General features: G+C 47.2%; 2 protein-coding genes and 1 long non-coding RNA gene across 27 annotated transcripts in view; 2 read left to right on the forward strand and 1 right to left on the reverse strand.

The window, feature by feature from the left end:
• The window catches only part of LSG1 (large 60S subunit nuclear export GTPase 1), a 32,978-nt gene extending 24,057 nt beyond the window's left edge, over positions 1 to 8,921 (forward strand). Inside the window, exons 12-16 of one of the 5 annotated variants that reach the window (XR_010407594.1) lie at positions 1,790 to 1,869; positions 3,254 to 3,427; positions 3,951 to 4,398; positions 7,634 to 7,726; positions 8,295 to 8,888. Coding sequence is in view for 2 of the 5 variants with exons in the window: in XM_045903132.3 (XP_045759088.1) it covers positions 1,790 to 1,869; positions 3,254 to 3,427; positions 3,951 to 4,130 (434 nt within the window). In the remaining 3 variants the exon portion in view is untranslated. The other 4 variants (XR_010407576.1, XR_010407585.1, XM_045903132.3 and 1 more) reach the window with 4 other exon arrangements.
• LOC129045369 (uncharacterized) lies at positions 376 to 16,007 on the reverse strand. Its single transcript, XR_010407852.1, has 2 exons — positions 15,865 to 16,007; positions 376 to 3,352 (listed from the first exon to the last, which is right to left on the reverse strand). It is a non-coding gene; the product is annotated as an uncharacterized LOC129045369 (long non-coding RNA).
• The window catches only part of TMEM44 (transmembrane protein 44), a 37,731-nt gene continuing 35,546 nt past the window's right edge, over positions 15,202 to 17,386 (forward strand). For 7 of the 21 annotated variants that reach the window (XR_010407618.1, XR_010407638.1, XM_064579160.1 and 4 more), the window contains exon 1: positions 15,640 to 15,953. Coding sequence is in view for 18 of the 21 variants with exons in the window: in XM_064579160.1 (XP_064435230.1) it covers positions 15,805 to 15,953 (149 nt within the window). In the remaining 3 variants the exon portion in view is untranslated. Of the gene's footprint in view, positions 15,344 to 15,596; positions 15,954 to 17,386 lie in introns of those variants that run through there. The other 14 variants (XM_064579404.1, XM_064579387.1, XM_064579546.1 and 11 more) reach the window with 7 other exon arrangements.

A 17,386-nucleotide genomic window follows, 5' to 3' on the forward strand; every position in this document is an offset into this window, starting at 1 on the left:
TGTGATTTATTTACCTTAAATACAAACTTTAAAGGTGGTCTGGAGGAACCTACGTCTACCTAAAGAAATAACAATGTTAGAAACATTTCCATACATCTGTGGCATGCCTTTAAAGGAACTGCCACCAACAGGGAAGGAGTTCAGGTTATTGAGTGATTTGATACGAAGAGAAAAAACTTGTATCTTTCTCGCAGAGAAAGGTGATTTGATATGAAACACACTTAAACCAGAACTTGAACCTAGTTTAGTTGGGAGACTTTAAAGAGGATAAATACTAAGCAGTTTGGATGAGACTGGTATAGTCACAAAATCACAGAACTAGAAAAGACCTTAAAAATCATGCCACCTTTCGCCTCCTTTTTTTTTAAGACAATCTGAAATCAGAGCATGAAATGACTTATCCACGGTGGTGTCTGGTCAGTGGTGTAGCCTGGATGAGAACCCATTTCATAATCCAGACATCTCTCTGGTGCCAGCGCCTGAAAGATGGGGAAAGGTGGACTTCCACCAGACTTCCCATTTAGTTTGACTTCCAGATAAGATAAAATGAAAAGTAATTGAGTTTGAGTTTTTTAAGATTTGTCATCTAAATCTGATAAAATCAGAATAAAAATGGATGACCACATATGTACAGTTTCTAGGATCATCTGCAGGTCTGTAAAGCATAGTTTCTGACAGTTCATTTTAAAAGATGTTGCTAACTAACCTAATTTGCATATCTTTAAGTACTAGTGAAATGGGACATCTGTCCATACGTTAGCCATTTCTGTTTCTTCTGGGAATCACCATTTGCTATGCATCTTTTGTTGTCTTAATGATTTGTAGGAGTCCTTTGTGGTTTCTTTAACCCTGTAGACATTACCAATTTTAATAGCCTTTTTTTTTTTTTCCTTTTTGGCTTGATGAGGTTTGGTGTTTTACTTGGGGAGGGCCTTCCCTATCTCAGAAGGACAAAATTGTTTCCCTCTAATATCTTTTTTTTTTTAATCTTTAGATTTTTAATCTGCCTAAATGTGTTTTTGTGTATTATGTGAACTAAGATTCTCACCATTTCCTTCTAAACATGACAGAGCCTACTACACAGCTACTAGGTGAGGAAGCTGAGTTTTGAACCCCACCTGTCTGCCAAAGCCCATATTCTTAACCACTGTGCTCTGCTACTCCCTCTAACTGAGTCAGTATTAGAGGGGTCTGTATAGTATGTTGGAGAAACTGGAAAAAGCATAGATACATCACTAAACAAAAAGAGGCTTACTGTATTGCTTTTGGTTTTGCTAATAATAGTGACAACATAGCATTCTACAGGTAGCCTCCGTGATTAAATGTTTTTAAAATCAAGAGATGAAAGAAATAACTGGAGTAGAGAGAAATTGAACGTTACCGCTTGGTGCTAGGGTATCAGAACAATATCGTCTGTTTACCTGGATTCTCAGATGTCTTTATGGTGCTAACCAGATTATCTTCTACCATGATAGTTGCTTTTTTAAAGCATCTGGGTGGCTCAGATGGTTAAGTGTCTGCCTTCAGCTCAGGTTGTGATCTCCAGGTCCTGGGAGTGAGCCCCATGTTGGACTCCCGACTCAGCAGGGAGTCTGCTTCTCCCTCTGCCTCTCCCCTCTGCTCATGCTCTCCCCCCACCCTCAAAGGAATGAATAAAATCTTTTAAAAAAATTTTTAAAAACTAGCAATTCAGCATGCATAGTTAGACTAAACTTCCGTCACGTCGGTTGTCTTTGTTGTGACGTTCTGGCTTCTCACTTGGGTTTTGCACCACTATTTCTCCTCACAGACATGCGAGGATTCATGACTGCGCATGGGCAGCCAGACCAGCCGCGGTCTGCTCGCTATATCCTGAAGGACTACGTCAGCGTAAGTGAGCCCGGCTCCTTGTTGCTCTGGAGTAAACAGGCCTTCGTCCTCATGGTGTGCTTTTAGATGCCGGCAACCTGTTGAGTTAGAGAGGAGATGCTTCCTCACTGAGGTGGTAGTGTCATCAGTGAGAGGCAGCATTGGCAAGGTTTGAGCGGCTCTTCTGGGGGAGGGGACCCGCCGCCTTGGCCAGGCATTCTTGATCCAGGGGAGCTAGCATCGTCTGAACCCTACATGTAACCAACAGCGTAACACGAGGGAGAGGGCTCTACGCATGTCCTCAGTGAAAGTGAGAAAATGTTTTTCCATCTCCCGAAGCCCTTGCTGGTTCCTGTGACAGCTGTGTCCCCACCCTCCCTGCAGCGTAGCTGGTCATCTGCCCTTCTCCCTGCACTTCCCCTCGTGACAACAGCACTCCCAGCGAGCCCAGCTAAGGGCAGTGCAAAATGTTCTCCGTGTTGTCACCTCGTTAAAAATACACAAGTCCATGAGGTGGTCATTCTCGTATTACAAATGAACACATGCTAAGTTTGGGGTTTTCCTTATCAGTAAAATAGGAATTAATAGTACCTATCTCATGAGATTGTTATGGGAAGTAAATGAGAAAAATCTATGTATGTGGAGACACACACACCACTAAGCTCAGTGCCTGACGCATAATTAACCCCCAATAGTTGTTAAGTATTAAGCTTAATTCTTTTCACAAACAAGCCTTCCGGGTCTCCAGTAATAACTGGTTATGAGGATTTGGCTTTGTTCCCCCTCCTCAGTGCCACATCAGGAGAGCTCTGGGAAGCACAGGAGTCAAATTGGGCAGCACAATCTTGCCTTCAGTTCAGGAAGAAAGAAGTTAATGGAATATTTGTATGGATAAATTATTTATTCATTTACCACTTGTAAAACCATGGAAGATGAGAAGATGAGTTAAAACCAACCACAGTTTATAGAGCGCTTACAGCAGGAAGCAGAAAATTTGCGCCCAGTGAGCAACCACGGCCAGCCCAACATCCCCATAGTATCATCCTGCTGTCTAGTTGTGTCCTGGTTTTTGTTTTGGAAAATATTTATCCTAAGTACAGTCATGTCAGCGTACTGAAGGACACTTTAGTAGAAATGCAAACAAGGTAAAAAGCACAGAGGAGAAAGATTTCTTTCTGGTGTGGGGGCTGTGGGCCGGCGAGGCCTCCCGAACACGTTAAGGAGCACGGTCGGTGTCTTCGTTAGGGCTCTCCAGTTGTAGGTGACAGAACTCCGCTCAGCTCACATCAGAAAGCAGGAAGCTTGTCAGGGCGCCTGGCGGAGAGGTCTTCTCGGAGGACTTTTTCTTCTCGATAACACACATGGCACCTGTGATGTGCTGTTCCGCTTCTTGTTGGCTTCGTAGGGTCAACTTCTGTACTGTCATCCTCCTCCTGGAAGAGACCCTGTGACCTTTCAGCAGCAACACCAGCGACTCCTAGAGAGCCAAACAAACGGTGGCGAACTGAAAGTACATCCAGGCAGAAATAAAAAAGCAACACAGATTGAAAATATAGTTGATAAAACTTTTTTCCATCAAGTAAGTTTTAAAGTTTTCCCTTACCCTCTGATCCAACACATTTTATATAGCAGTTTTGTTGAAATACCCCTTCACATAGCATAAAATTCACCCTTTTAAAGTGCAGTTCAATAATTTGTAGTATATTCAGAGTTGTGCAACTATCACCATAATTTTAGAACATTTTTTCACTCTAGAAAGAAACATTGTAGCCATTAGCAGTGACTCACTATTCCCCTCTTCCCTCCAACCCCCGCCAACCACTCGTCTACTTTGTCCTGGATAGATTGGCCTGTCCCAGACGTTTCCTATAAATAGAATCGCCCACTCTGTGGCCTTTGGTGACTGGCTTCTTTAACTTGGCATCGTGACTTCAAGGTTCATCCATGTATTATCCACACTTTTTTTTATTGCCAAATAGTATTCCATTGAATGGATAGACCACATTTTGTTTATTTATCAGTAGGTGGAATTTAGTTGTTCTTGGAGTTCTCCATAAATAATCCTGTGCTTACACCTCAAATAATGCTGTCTTACTTCCTAGGAAAATGTGAGAGCTTTGACCAAAGGAGTGCAGGCTGTGATGGGCTACAAGCCTGGGAGTGGCATGGTGACCGCAGCTACTGTGAGCGCTGAGAGCAGGGCTGGGAAGGCCTGGAAAAAACATGGCAACAGAAATAAAAAAGAGAAAAGTCGTCGACTGTATAAGCACCTGGATACATGAACTTGGGCTGCAACAGAAATGGCTTCTGCACTGTGCATCTGGAATAGAACAGGAGCTGCTCTGGCCTGTGATTGCACAGAATGGACGCTGCTCTCGTGGCACGCAGCCACACCAAACACCAGTATCCAGACGGGGGGCTCCTTGGAGCAGCGAACAACACAGTCATCTTGGAGCCCCAGAAACCTCGTCCTGTAGAAGGCTGAACCTAAGATGAGGGAACACATGGTTGTGTGTGTGTGTGAACAAATACGCAGATGCATACTAATTTGTAAGTTGGAGTTTGGTTTTTTTTTTTTTAAGATACTAAAATTAAATTGCCACTGACAGATGTTTTCCTGGTTTATGTAGATACATTGCCATTTGGACATTTCACGTTCTTTAAACAGTTTGAGTTTTAGATGGCTTCTTTAGAGAACATTAGTTACGTTAATGACTCTCAACCTCACACAGACCCAGTACACCCCTGGTATGGCAGAAGGCATATCAGATCTTGGAATGGGGGACTGGCGTGTGTAGTTTTCAAAAGCTTCTGGAGAGCACGGCCTTCTTGGAAAATCACCATCAACATGAGCCGCTATTACAGAGGGAAGCATGCGGTCTTCTGTAGCTAACTACAGGGATTTTTGGGTTTTTGTTTTAGGCATAGGGATCCCTGATCTCCTTGGTACTTACAACCATCAAGAATGACAAAGGCAGTTTACCTTTTATAGCGCCATTGTTTGTAATAAATACACAATGGCTGTTTTAGCTTCTCACTTTACTTTTGTCTCCCTTTTTCTGTGAGCCTCATTATTCCCTTAACTCAGTTCCTTACCTTGTTTTGTGTGATAGGTATTTTTGGAAATCTAATGGAAGTTATGGATGCTTTCTCCAGAAAAGTGCCCATTCCCATAAGAAACACAGACCCTCAAAGTTCATCTATGAATTCACAGTTAAGCCTTGCCCTATGTGGCCATGATAAATTTAAGATATATTTGAAAATGTTTTCCACCTGGAGAATAAAAAAAGTACACTTGTTCATTTAACAAACCCCACCTCCTGTGTGGCGGGAAAGGGCACTGGAAAATGGCCACAGCAGGAGTAGGGCCTGAAGCAGGAAGGACGTTAGCAGGAGCCGCCACATGGGGCCTTTGAGCGTGTGGGGAGGATTCTGGATGTTTTCTCTAAAGTACTGGATAAGCCAAGGAAGGGTTTATAAATAGGTAAGGGGCTAGTGTTCTAATTCTTTAAATACTGAGTGAAAGGTTACTCCAGACCAAGGCTGAGGCAAATTGAGAGGAGGCAAAGCTAAGGAGGTTCTAAAATGGTGTTGATCCCATCTGCAACAATCTACTTCTAGTCATTCCCTTTTATCTGAGAAAAATGAGACCGTCTCGGTAAAAAAAAAAGCTCATTGGTAGAGGAACAGCATTGGCATGTTAAAATATACTTTGTTCCATTTACTGAAGAACAGGCACAGTTGTGTGGGAGAAACTTCCATACTGAATGAACAAAGCATGTACTGATTTAGAATAAGTTTTGCTTTAATGATAGTGTAATAGCTAAAACATGAGACTTTACAGAAAAAGTAGGTACATATGTTTCCATGCTCTTGATTATTTTTGTAACAGTTTTATTGAGATTCATATACCGTGCAAAATCACCAATTTAAAGTATACAGTGCAATGGTTCTTAGTATATTCAGAGTTGTGTAACTATCACTGTAATGAATTCTACATTACTGTCACAAAAAGAGGCCCAGGACCCTTTAGCTATTGGCTCCCAATCCTCTCACCCCCCTAGCCCCAAGCAACCACTAATCTGCTTTATATATGGACTTGCCTCTTCTTTACATTCAAATAAATGGAATCATAAGCTGTGTGACCTGTGACTGGCTTTCACTTAGCCTGATGTCTTCAAGGTTCGTGTATTCTAACATCTCTCCATACTTCATTGCTTTTTATTACCAAATAATACATTCCATCGAATGTATATACCACATTTTGTTTATTCCATTTATCAGTTAAAAGACATTTGGGTTTCCAGGGGCACCTGGGTGGCTCAGTCAGTTAAACATCTGACTTCAGCTCAGCTCAGCTCATGATCCTGGGGTCCTGGGGTCCTGGGGTCCTAGGGTCCTGCGATCCAGCTCCACCTCGTGCTCCGCGCTCAGCAGGGAGTCTGCTTCTCCCTCTCCCTCTGCAGCTACCCCCACTTGTGCGCTTTCAAATAAAATCATTTAAAAAGACATTTGGGTTTCCACTTTATATTATAAATAATGCTGCTCTGAACATTTGTGTGCAAGTTTTTGTGTGGACACAGGTTTTTTAATCAGGTATATAGGAGTGGAACTGCAATATATTTAACCTTTTGAGCAGCTACTAGACTTTTTCAGAATGGCTGCACCATTTTACATTTCCCATCAACAGGTTCTAATTTCTCCATATCCTTTTTTTTTTTTTTTTAAGATTTTATTTATTTGAGAGAGAGCACAAGTGGGAGCAGCAGAGGGAGAGGAAGAAGCAGGCTCCCCGCTGAGCAAGGAGCCCGATGCGGGGCTCCATCCCAGGACCCTGGGATCATGACCTGAGCCAAAGGTAGATGCTTAACCGACTGAGCCACCCAGGCGCCCCCCATTTCTCCATATCCTTGTCAACACTTGTTACTACCTGTCTTTTTATGTCTTGGCCATCCCAGTGGGTACAAAGTGGTATCTCATGGTTTTGACTTGCATTCCCTTAACAACGAATGATGTTGATTGAGCATCTTCTCATATGCTTACTGGCCACTTGTATATCATCTTTGGAAGAATGTCAATTAAGAGATCCTTTGCCTATTCTTTAATTGAGTTATCTTGTTACTGAGTTACAAAGGTCCTTTGTACATTGTATGTACAAGTCCCTTATCAGATCTGTCATTTGCCATTCAGTGGGGTGTCTTCATTTTCTTACAGTGTCCCTTGGAGCAGTTTTAATTTTGATGAAGTCCAAATGTATCCATTTTTTCTTTGGTTGCTTGTGTTTTTGGTGTTAAATTTAAGAAACTATTCACAAATCCAAGGTTACTAAGATTTACCCCCTATGTTCTTACTAAGAGTTTTATAGTTTTAGCTCATAGATTTACGTCTGTGGTCCATTTTGGGTTACTGTATATGGTGTGAGGTAGTTGGACCAACTTCATTCTTTACATATGGTATCCAGTAGTCCCAACACCATTTGTTGAAAAAACTAGTGTTTACCCATTGAATTGTTTTGGCACCCTTGCCAAGAATTGAACATAAATGTGTGAGGGCTTATTTCTGGATGTATACCTTTGGTATTTAATTTTTGTGAATGTGGAACAATTGTGAAGAGCATCTAACTCAATTTTCTAGCAAGTATTACTAGTAAGAGATGTCTTTGTGGATGCCCCACACCACTCCATATCCCTTAGCCCACTATGAGTTCACCTGCAGCCCCAGTGGACAGTTCCTGTGCAAGTCTTTCCACCACCAAAGCCCTGTATTCCTTTCTCCTGCCCCACAGGAGCCTGCTCAGCCTGCACACAGGGCAATCTAGAAGGGCTGGGGATGTAACACCCCCAGAGCAACCGCCAACTGGTAAAGAACGGGCTGGTTGGTAAGTGCCCCGGCTTCCCTATCACTCGGTGCGTACATTGTACATGTGCCTCACTGCACCCTCAGAGGGATTGAGCCCCACTTGCCCACAGTGAACAGGGTGCTGGGTGGCTCAGTCAGTTAAGCGTCCAACTCTCGATCTCAGCTCAAGTTGTGAGCTCAAGCCCCATGTTGGGCTCCACTTTAAGTCTGGAGCCTACTTAAGAAAATTAACTAAACCTAAGTCCTCTGCTTAGAGTCTGAAAAACCAAAACTAGGACACCCTGAAAGGGGGCTTTCTAGTTTCACCTTTGCTTCTGCCCAGAATGGGTGTCTTGTGAAGCATCCTTTCAATTTTTGTAGGTATCCTCACCCTTGTAGCAGTTAGTACTTTAGACTAAATAAATTCCAGTCATTAGCATTATCACTTTATGGTTTTGAATTTTTTCCCAGCATTTTATTACAAGAAATATACTGTCCTTTTAAAGTAGAACCTGGTACACATCTGTCATCTGTTTACTTTTTGGGAAACTAGAAGGAAGTTAAGGTTTTGGTCAAGATATCAGTAGCAACATATGCTTTCTTCGTAGGTAAACTGGAAAATATGGCAGCAAGCCAGAAATCTGTTTAATGCCATACCTCTAACGTCTTTGTGGAGAAGTGAGGAAAAATCATTCAAAATATCCACCCTTAACCATTTGTTGTCTGTCGTGTTCATCATACTATTGACCAGTTGAGGGTGAAGAGGGCCCTAGAGAAAGGAAAGATTTTGCTTTCAAAAGACTCTGATATGAAGGGAAACCAATTTTGAGCAATCTCAAAGTGAAAGGCATTATGTAAGTGAAAAGTGCCCAGTACACAGTAGACTCTGAATACATCTTTTAAATGTTATATTGAAGTGTGATATGTATACAGAAAGCACACAATCGTAAGAGTATAGATAGCTGACTTTTCACAAACAACACATTGATGCAACCAGCACCTTGATTAAGACACAGAAGGGTCAGGGCACCTGGGTGGCTCAGTTGGTTAAGTGTCTGCCTTCGGCTCAGGTCTATGGTTCCAGGGTCCTGGGATCGAGCCCCACAAGCCTGCTTCTCCCGCTCCCACTCCCCCTGCTTGTGTTCTCTCTGTCAAATAAATAAAATCTTTAAAAAAAAGACACAGAAGGGTCAACATTCCGTGCTTCCTTTCAGCCACAAACAGATCTTCCCAAGAGTAACCGCTATTCTGACCTTTTCACCAGATTTTGTATGATACATACACAGTCTACATTGTGTACTCATGTATCTGGCTTCTTTAATCCAACATCGTGAGATTCGTCCATAGTCTTACATATGATAAATAATAAATTGTCATTGCTCTAGGGTAGTTTATGGTTCTATTATTGATGGACATGTAGATGTTTTTGCAGGGTTTTTTTTTAATTTTTAATTAACTATTTTCTAGAACAGTGTTTGGCTCGCAGCAATATTAAGCAGTTAAGTACAGAGTTCCCATATTCGCCAGTCCCCACATATGCACAGCCTCCCCCACCCTGAACACCCCGCACCACAGTGGTGCATCTGTTAACAGTGAACCTACACAGATACATCATTATTTTCCAAAGGGTTTTGATTTCTAAAAGTTGTGCTGCTATAGATGTTGTAATATGGGGGTCGTCAAATAGAACTTTCTGGCTACAGTGCAAATAAATGTTCTATAATCTGTGCTATCCTATAGGTAACTACAGCCAGATGTGACTATTAGGCACTTAAACTGTGACTAGTAACAACTTCAGAAGTTAATTGATAACAGTAATGACTTTTAACTCTTGCCTGACCCAACAATCAAAGGTTTCAGAATTTTTTCAGGAGAGTGGGGGAAGAAAGGGGTGGGTTTCATATTTATAATTTGTACATCTTGGCTACTTGTAAAGTAGGTAAGTAACTAAGAGTTGCAAATATTCAAGTACTGAATTCTATTTAGTTGGCTCTTTAAAAGGTGAGTAACCGGGGCGCCTGGGTGGCTCAGTCATTAAGCGTCTGCCTTCGGCTCAGGTCATGATCCCAGGGTCCTGGGATCGAGCCCCGCATCGGACTCCCTGCTCGGCGGGAAGCCTGCTTCTCCCTCTCCCACTCCCCCTGCTTGTGTTCCCTCTCTAGCTAGCTGTCTCTGTCAAATAAATAAGTAAAATCTTTAGAAAAATAAATAAATAAATTGATTAATTAATTAGTTAAATAAAAGGTGAGTAACCTGGGGCCCCTGGCTGGCTCAGTCGGTAGAGCATGCGACTTGATTCTCAGTGCGTGAGTTTGAGCCCTACGCTGGGGGTAGAGATTACTTAAAAAATTTCCTTAATGTAATGTTTCAACATCTATGAGTTCCATTAGCCCTTGCCTAGCTTCTGAGCATTGTGAAGTAAGTGACTTTCAGCAAAAGGGTGTTATTAATGAAGAACTTGAGGGGGAACCAAAAGTAGAATTTTCACAAGACCAAACAGTGAGTTGACGGTGGAGGTTAAAGAACCAAGGACCCTGACAGTCCTACCACCTGCTTCTCTCATGACAGTCCAGCATGTCCACAGTGGGCCTGATTCAGATTTGGAAATGCCATTATTTCAAAAGGCATCCTCTGAGAATTGATTGCTATGTTGCTAGCAGGTAAATCCAACTGGCAGAGAGCCTTTTTTAATGTTGCTGTTTGAGTAGCAGCCACGAGCCCTTCCTCTAAATAAAACATCCTACAGGGACACTGGCAGGGGGCAGCAGGTCCTCAGAAGGGAAGCGACTGAGCTGCCGGCCTGTCCCCCCAAGGAGACTGGCACTTCCAGCTGCGCCGGCCGCCGGCTCCTGCAGGACAGTCCTGGCTGCCACAGCCCTTCCTTGTCCAGGACAAAGCCTGTGGGCTCAGTGCCCCTGCCAACAGGAAATGCCGCAGAGGGAGGACCTGTGTGACGGTCCTCTTGTTAGCTTTTCTTTTCGGCAAACTCTGGACCGTGGCCAAAGGAACATTAGCTTTAGCTTCTGGGTGGGGCAGCTGCCGGGCCTCCAGGAGCCTGGTGAAGGAACTGATTCACTTCCTGAGGGCCGACTGTGTGAAAGGCCCTGTGGAAGGTCCTGGCAGAATTCGGGAGAGGTCCTCACAGCAGGAAGGGCGTAGGTTCACCTATATAACCCTGTGTTCCCGACCGGATGAAGTCCCGCTTCCCTGATGACTGGGTGGCGCGGCCTGCTCTCCTGCCCGTCTCCTCCCTTGCTGCAGGACCTCGCCTGCTGGGCTTCGGCTTTTGCTCGTGCCACCCTAGTGCCAAAAGCAAGCTTACCCGCCCAAGCCCCGCTTGTGGGTTTCTTAAAAGCCCTTCCAACACACCCGCACGCACGATGGTGGGGGCACTGAAGCATCGTAAACATGCTCTTACTACAGTACATATCACGTCGGTCCAGGGCGCCTGCGTGGCTCAGTCGTTGGGCGTCTGCCTTCGGCTCAGGTCATGATCCAGGGGTCCTGGCATCGAGCCCCGCATCGGGCTCCCTGCTCGGCGGGAAGCCTGCTTCTCCCTCTCCTGCTGCGGCTTCCCCTACTTGTGCTCTCTCCCCCTTTCTCTTGCTCTGTCAAATAAATAAAATCTTTAATAATTAAATATCAACTGACTGGGTGGTGCAGTCAGTTGAGCATACAACTCTTGGTTTCAGCTCAGGTCATGATCTTGGGGTCCTGGGATTGAGCCCCAAACTGGGCTATGCACTCACTGGGGAGTCTGCTTGAGACTCTCCCTCTCTTTCTGCCCCTCCCACTCGTGTTTCTCTCTCTTTCTCTATAAAATAGATAAATCTTTTTTTTTAAAATACATTCATGGGGCACCTGAGTGGCTCAGTCAGTTAAGCGCCTGCCTTCGGCTCAGGTCATGATCCCAGGGTCCTGGGGTCGAGCCCCGCATCAGGCTCCCTGCTCAGCAGCGAGTCTGCTTCTCCCTCTGCCTACCGCTCTGCCTATCTGTGCTCTCTCTCTCTCTCTCTGTCAAATAAATAAATAAAATCTTAAAAAAAAAAAATCATTCGTTCAGCAACTATTTTCCTTATTACGTGCTAGGCACTGAGTCAGGTGCTGGGGATACAGATAGGAACTAGACAGCCCTGGCTGAAGATGCTCCCAGCCTGGCAGAAAGACAGCACTCATCCCGCTCGGAAGGGTGTGCTTGTTGAGGAGGAGTATAGGCCCAGTGCCCCTCCAGGACCAGGACACAGAGCAGCCTGGGCAGGGAGGACCGCTTCAGAAGGCTCCAAAGCCCACATTCTTCCCATTGCATTTTCCTATGAGCCAACGTGTCCAGGGGCTGAGCTCCCCACAACCGGTCCGCCCCCATTGAGGGCCATCTCCACAAGCCCGCATTTCTCATAAGAATCGCACAGGAAGCTTGTGGGAAGGCAGTGTTGTAGGCTGACTAATGGCCCCCCAAAATACCAGCTCATAATCCCTGGAACCTTATATGGGAAACGAGTCCACACATGTGATTTGGTTAAGGGTCTTGAGATGGGGGGTGTAACGTGGATGATCTGAGCAGGTCACAAATGCAATCTTTATAGGAAAGAGACAGGGAGATCGGACACAAGACGAGGCCAGCGTGAGCACGGAGGGAGAGACGGAGTTAAGTGATGAGGCCTCAAGCAAGGAGCGCTGGCAGCCCCCAGACAGGGGATGAAGCGAGACAATGAATGGATTCCCCTTCTAGAGTCCCCTTGATTGTGGTCCAGGGAACCTGCTTTCAGAACCGGGAGGGAATATATTTCTGCTATTTTAAGCCACTAAGTTTATGCTCATCTGTTAGAGCAGCCACAGGAAATGATGGATCGGTGCAGATTCCAAGCACACGTGCCCAGAGAGCTGGATTCAGCAGGGACGCTTTCTGACAGGCCGGCTGAGTGATCCCCACACCTCCGTCTATGCGCCGCACTGCCGCCAGTGCTTTGGGAGGGGACTCAGGGCTTAACCCCTTAAATGAGGGTTTTGTGTTTTTTTTAAGATTTTAAGATTTTATTTGTTTATTTGAGACAGAGCGAGAGTGAGAGAGAGAGAGCACAAGCAGGGGGAAGCAGGCTTTCCACTGAGCAGGGAGTGCAATACTTGACCCCAGGACCCTGGGATCATGACCCGAGTGGAAGGCAGACGCTTAACCGAATGAGCCACCCAAGTGCCCCTTACATGAGGGGTTTTTTGTCTGGGTTCTCGACTTCCACAAAATCTATAGTTGCATTTCAGGACTTCCACAAATTCCTTAAGATTATATGAACAACTGCGTGGGTGTGCACACATGTTCCTAATTTTTAGGGTTGAGGTTTTCTCCAAATTCTCAAAGAGTTCACTGGAAAGGCTGAGAACTAGCCACTCTAAGGAAAAACTGCTGAGGTGTGTAAACCTGGTCCAGGGTGGGGTGGGGAGGAATGAAGCAATTTGTTCAACTGGGCCCAGCCTCCAAGGGCTTATACTGAGCCTGAGGGACAGGGAAGTCCTAATAAGAAGCAAATCAAATTAAATTCTGGCGTCTTCAAGCCTCAACAAAGCAGAGCATAAGGTAGCTGTGCCCTGCGGGAACCTTGTGAGAGGACACAGGCAGGGTTTGTCCTCGTTTTAGCAACATAGTTCTTGGAATGGATTCTCTTTTGGGAACAGTAGGTAGGCCATGTCACCAGAGGAACCCAGGATCCAAGGAATCACAGGTCAGTATCCACAGGTGTGCCCGAAGAACCCACAAAGAACCATCAGGCAGGGCCATCAGACTGTGGGTATTTGTTTATGTCTATGAGAAACCTGGCTACTATATTTTTTCCTTTTATTTATTTTTTTAAGATTTTATGTATTTGAGAAAAAGTGAGAGAGATTTTTTCCTTTTAATTTAACCTTTTAATCTTGCCTTAGTTGGTGTTCATTTTATATCACTTTATCTTAATCATTTCCATATTTTAATTTTGGCCCCTTCTTTTGAATAACATATTTTCATTTTGCTTTTGCTTGTTCTATTGCTTGTTTGATGTCTCTCTCTCCTACTGGACCGTAAGCTCCATGAACGTAGAGACTTGTCCGTTTTTCTCAAAAACATGTCCTCAGAGGCGCCTGGGTGGCCAGTTAGTTAAGCACCTGCCTTCGGCACAGGTCATGATCTCAGGGTCCTGGGGTGGAGCCTGGTGTCTGGCTCCCTGCTCAGGGGGAGTCTGCTTCTCCCTCTGCCCCTCCCCACTCCCCCCCAAACCCGCTCATGCCCTCTCTCACACTCTTTCTCTCTCAAATAAATAAAATAAAATCTTTTAAAACAACAACAAAAAAACCCCGTCCTCAGCTCCTAGCCTGAAAATGTCTGACAAATGGTGTTTCATTTCTCCTGTGAGTGGTCATAACTTTAAATATAAAGTAATGTAGCCACTTTGGAAAACAGTCTGGCAGTTCCTCAAAACCTCAAACACAGTTACCAGGAGCCCCAGCAATTCCACTCCTAGGGACATGCCCAAGAGAACTGAAAACCTCTGTCCACACAAAACCTTTTACACAAATGTTCACAGCAGCATTATTCATAAGAACCAAAACGTGCAAACAACCCAAGTGTCCGCCAACTGATGAATGGAGAAATAAAATGTGATATATCCACACAATGGAATATTATTCAGCCATAAAAAGAAAGGAAGTTCTGACACACTCTACAGCATGGATGAACCTTAAAAACACTATGCTGAGTGAAAGAAGTCACAAAAAGCTCACTTATTGGATGGGACTGCCTTTAGATAGAATTTCCAGAAGAGGAATGCCTGGGTGGCTCAGTCGGTTAAGCATCTGTCTTCGGCTCAGGTCACCATCCCAGACTCCTGGGATCGAGCCCCGCATCCGGCTTCTTGCTCAGCCGGGAGCCTGCTTCTCCCTCTGCCTGCCCCTCCCCTGGCTTGTGTGCTCTCTCTGTCACAAATAAATAAATAAAATCTTTAAATAAATAAATAATAGAATTTCCAGAACAGACAAACCCTTAGAGACAGCAGGTAGATTTGGGGTTGCCTAAGGCTGCCAGTGTGGAGGGGAAAGTAATTGCTAATGAGTACTGGCTTCCTGGCAAGTGAGGAAAATGTTGTTAAATTAGATAGTGGTGGTGGTTGCACGACTATGTGGATACACTAACAACCACTGAATTGTACACTTTAGCAGGTGAATTTTATGGTATAGGAATGAGATCTCCATAAAGCTGCTATTTTTGAAAACGAAAAAACCAAAGTGATACGGTCACCTGTTCTTTAAGCAAACTTACTAAAATCAACAAGGAAATTTTAAAATGGTAATAGCTTGTTTTCAAGAGGAGCTCTGTGTACCAGCATTGTGTGGCAATGTGGCAGGATGGGACAGCAGGCTGGCCAAGACCACCCGCCTCCTCGGCTCACTGGGCACCTTCTAGGGTGACTTCTGGAAGTCTGGCTTGGGCGACTCCGTTGGGGGTAGGGGTGGGGAGTCGCTGACGGCTTCTGACAATGGAGACAAGATGCGGGGGTGGCGGGGGGGGGGATGAGGGGGGTTGTGTCCTCCTGCCCGGCCTCCCACCGCAGCCTTTCTTTTGCACCCTCAGAAGGCTCAGACCGCCCGCTCACCCCCAGGATCCCCAGCACCCAAGGGCTGCGCCAGGCACGAAGTAGGTGTATCGCTCGGTTCAGAAAATGGGGTGCTTAATGAGCGAAGTGCCTTGTACCGTACCCCCCGGTTCACGGTATTCGGCTCTGGCCGCCAGGTCGCGGGGTGGGGGACCGCAAGGGGTCCGCGAGCGGCGCCGCCGCGGCTGTCGGGGGGCGGGGGCCGCAGCCTTTGTGCGGAGGCCGCTGCCCGCTCCCGCCGCTGGGGGGCGGCCTCTGGCCCGCCGACCCCCGACAATAGCGCGCCGGGTGGGGAGACGCGCGGTGCCGGAAACTTTTCCCTCGCGCCGCCGCCGCTGCCCGCGCCCATCTCCGGGCCGCGGCCGTGCGCTCTGCCGGGGCCGCCGCCGCCGCGGGGGCACCGGGCCGGGGGAAGGGGGCGCGGGGCGGCAGCGCGGGCGGGCGGCGCCCGGGCCCCGCCACGCGGGAGGCTGGGGCCCGGGCCGGGCGGAGCCGGAGAGCCATGGGGGAGGCTGCCAGCCCCGCGCCCGCGCCCGCGCCCGCGCTCTGGGACTGGGACTACCTGGACCGCTGCTTCGCCCGCCACCGCGTCTGCATCTCCTTCGGCCTGTGGATCTGCGCCTCCTCCTGCTGGATCGCCGCCCACACGCTGTAATGGGGTCGGGACCGGGCGGCGCGGGGTGGGGGCCGGATCGGCCGCGGGGGGCGCGGGGCTAGCGGGGCGCGGGGCGCTAACCCCACACCCCCGCCGCCAACTCCCTCCTGGAAACCTGGGAGGAAGGGGGCAGAGAGGGAGGAGGCAGGAGGCAGCTCAGCTCCGCGATCGAAAGGAGCCTTCGGCTGCGGACTGAAGTCGGGACTTCTTTGCGGATTCCGCGCACGGGAGGCTGGCTGGGGGCCAGCAGGAGGAGGCCGGGTGGTGCAGTGGCGTGGGGCCGGGGACGGCAGCCGCCAGTCCTGCCTGGGTTCTATTGTCAGCCCTTCCCCGCCGACTGGCGGTGTGAGCTGGGCAAGCTGAAAACCTCTGAGCCTCATTTTCCTCACCTAGATGGGGATGGTAACTCATGGGTCGGATGGCAGGATTAACTGAGTTAGTCCCTGTAAAGCTCTTAGTGTGTGCTCATTAAACATCCTTATTATTGTTCCCGCGCCACCACCACCATCTGGCAGAGGGCAAGGACCGAGGACAAGGCTCTCGGTGTTTCTGGCCTCCCTTTACCCAAGGCCCTGTGATCAGCCATGGGGACTGGCGATGATCCGACTCTGGCCACAGTGGTCACCGTCACCTGGGTCCTAAGCTGGCTGAAGCCTGGTTAAAGACGGCCTCCAGGTCTTCGGCCACCCTGTCCCAAGCTGGTGCAACACAAGTATTCCCTGGCAGAGGAGAAAGGATCAGCAACCCCCGGGGGAGGGTGGGGGCTGGCACTGGCTCATCGTAGGCACTCCGTGGACATTGCACTCCCTCGTGTGATATTGCTGCAGACATTTGGCAGCCCCGGTACTCAGTCACTGGAATGCAAATAAAAAGACCCTTAGAACATTTACTGTGGGCCCAGTGTTGCATTTATTAACTCATTTCATCCCTGCCACAGCCCCATGAGGGAGGGACTGTTACTACTCCCATGTACTCATGAGGAAGCTGGAGGTTCTGACAGGTGAACTAACTTGCCTGAGTGAATGGAAAGAACTGAACCCCCAGACCCTGATAGAAAGGGGCAGACTTGTGAGGACTAAACTGTCCAGTGGACACTAAGGAGGCACTCTACGTGCGTTATTAGGCATTTCCTGACCTGGAAACTCGAGTTGGGAGAGGTTGGGTAAGTCCCCCGAGAATGCCCAGCTGGTCAGTCCGAGGGCAGAGGCTCTGCTTTTTCAGCCCACCTCAGGTCTGCACACCCATTGTTTTCAGGACCTTGCCCTCCTTGAGCCCCTCCCCACCTTGTCTTCAGGGAATGTATGTCCTCCAAGCTGTGTGTGGCCTGGGGTAGGGTCAGCCCAGGATCCCCCTCCCCTGAGGGCTGGGGAGCAAAGCCTCCACATGCAAAGCCAGAGGGTCTGCCATGAACTCACCTAGTCACCATAGG

Source organism: Mirounga angustirostris, unplaced genomic scaffold (assembly GCF_029215605.1).
Source record: "Mirounga angustirostris isolate CCGP_5_RB_7025 unplaced genomic scaffold, mMirAng1.0.hap1 SCAF_1, whole genome shotgun sequence".
Classification (NCBI taxonomy): Eukaryota; Metazoa; Chordata; class Mammalia; order Carnivora; family Phocidae; genus Mirounga; species Mirounga angustirostris.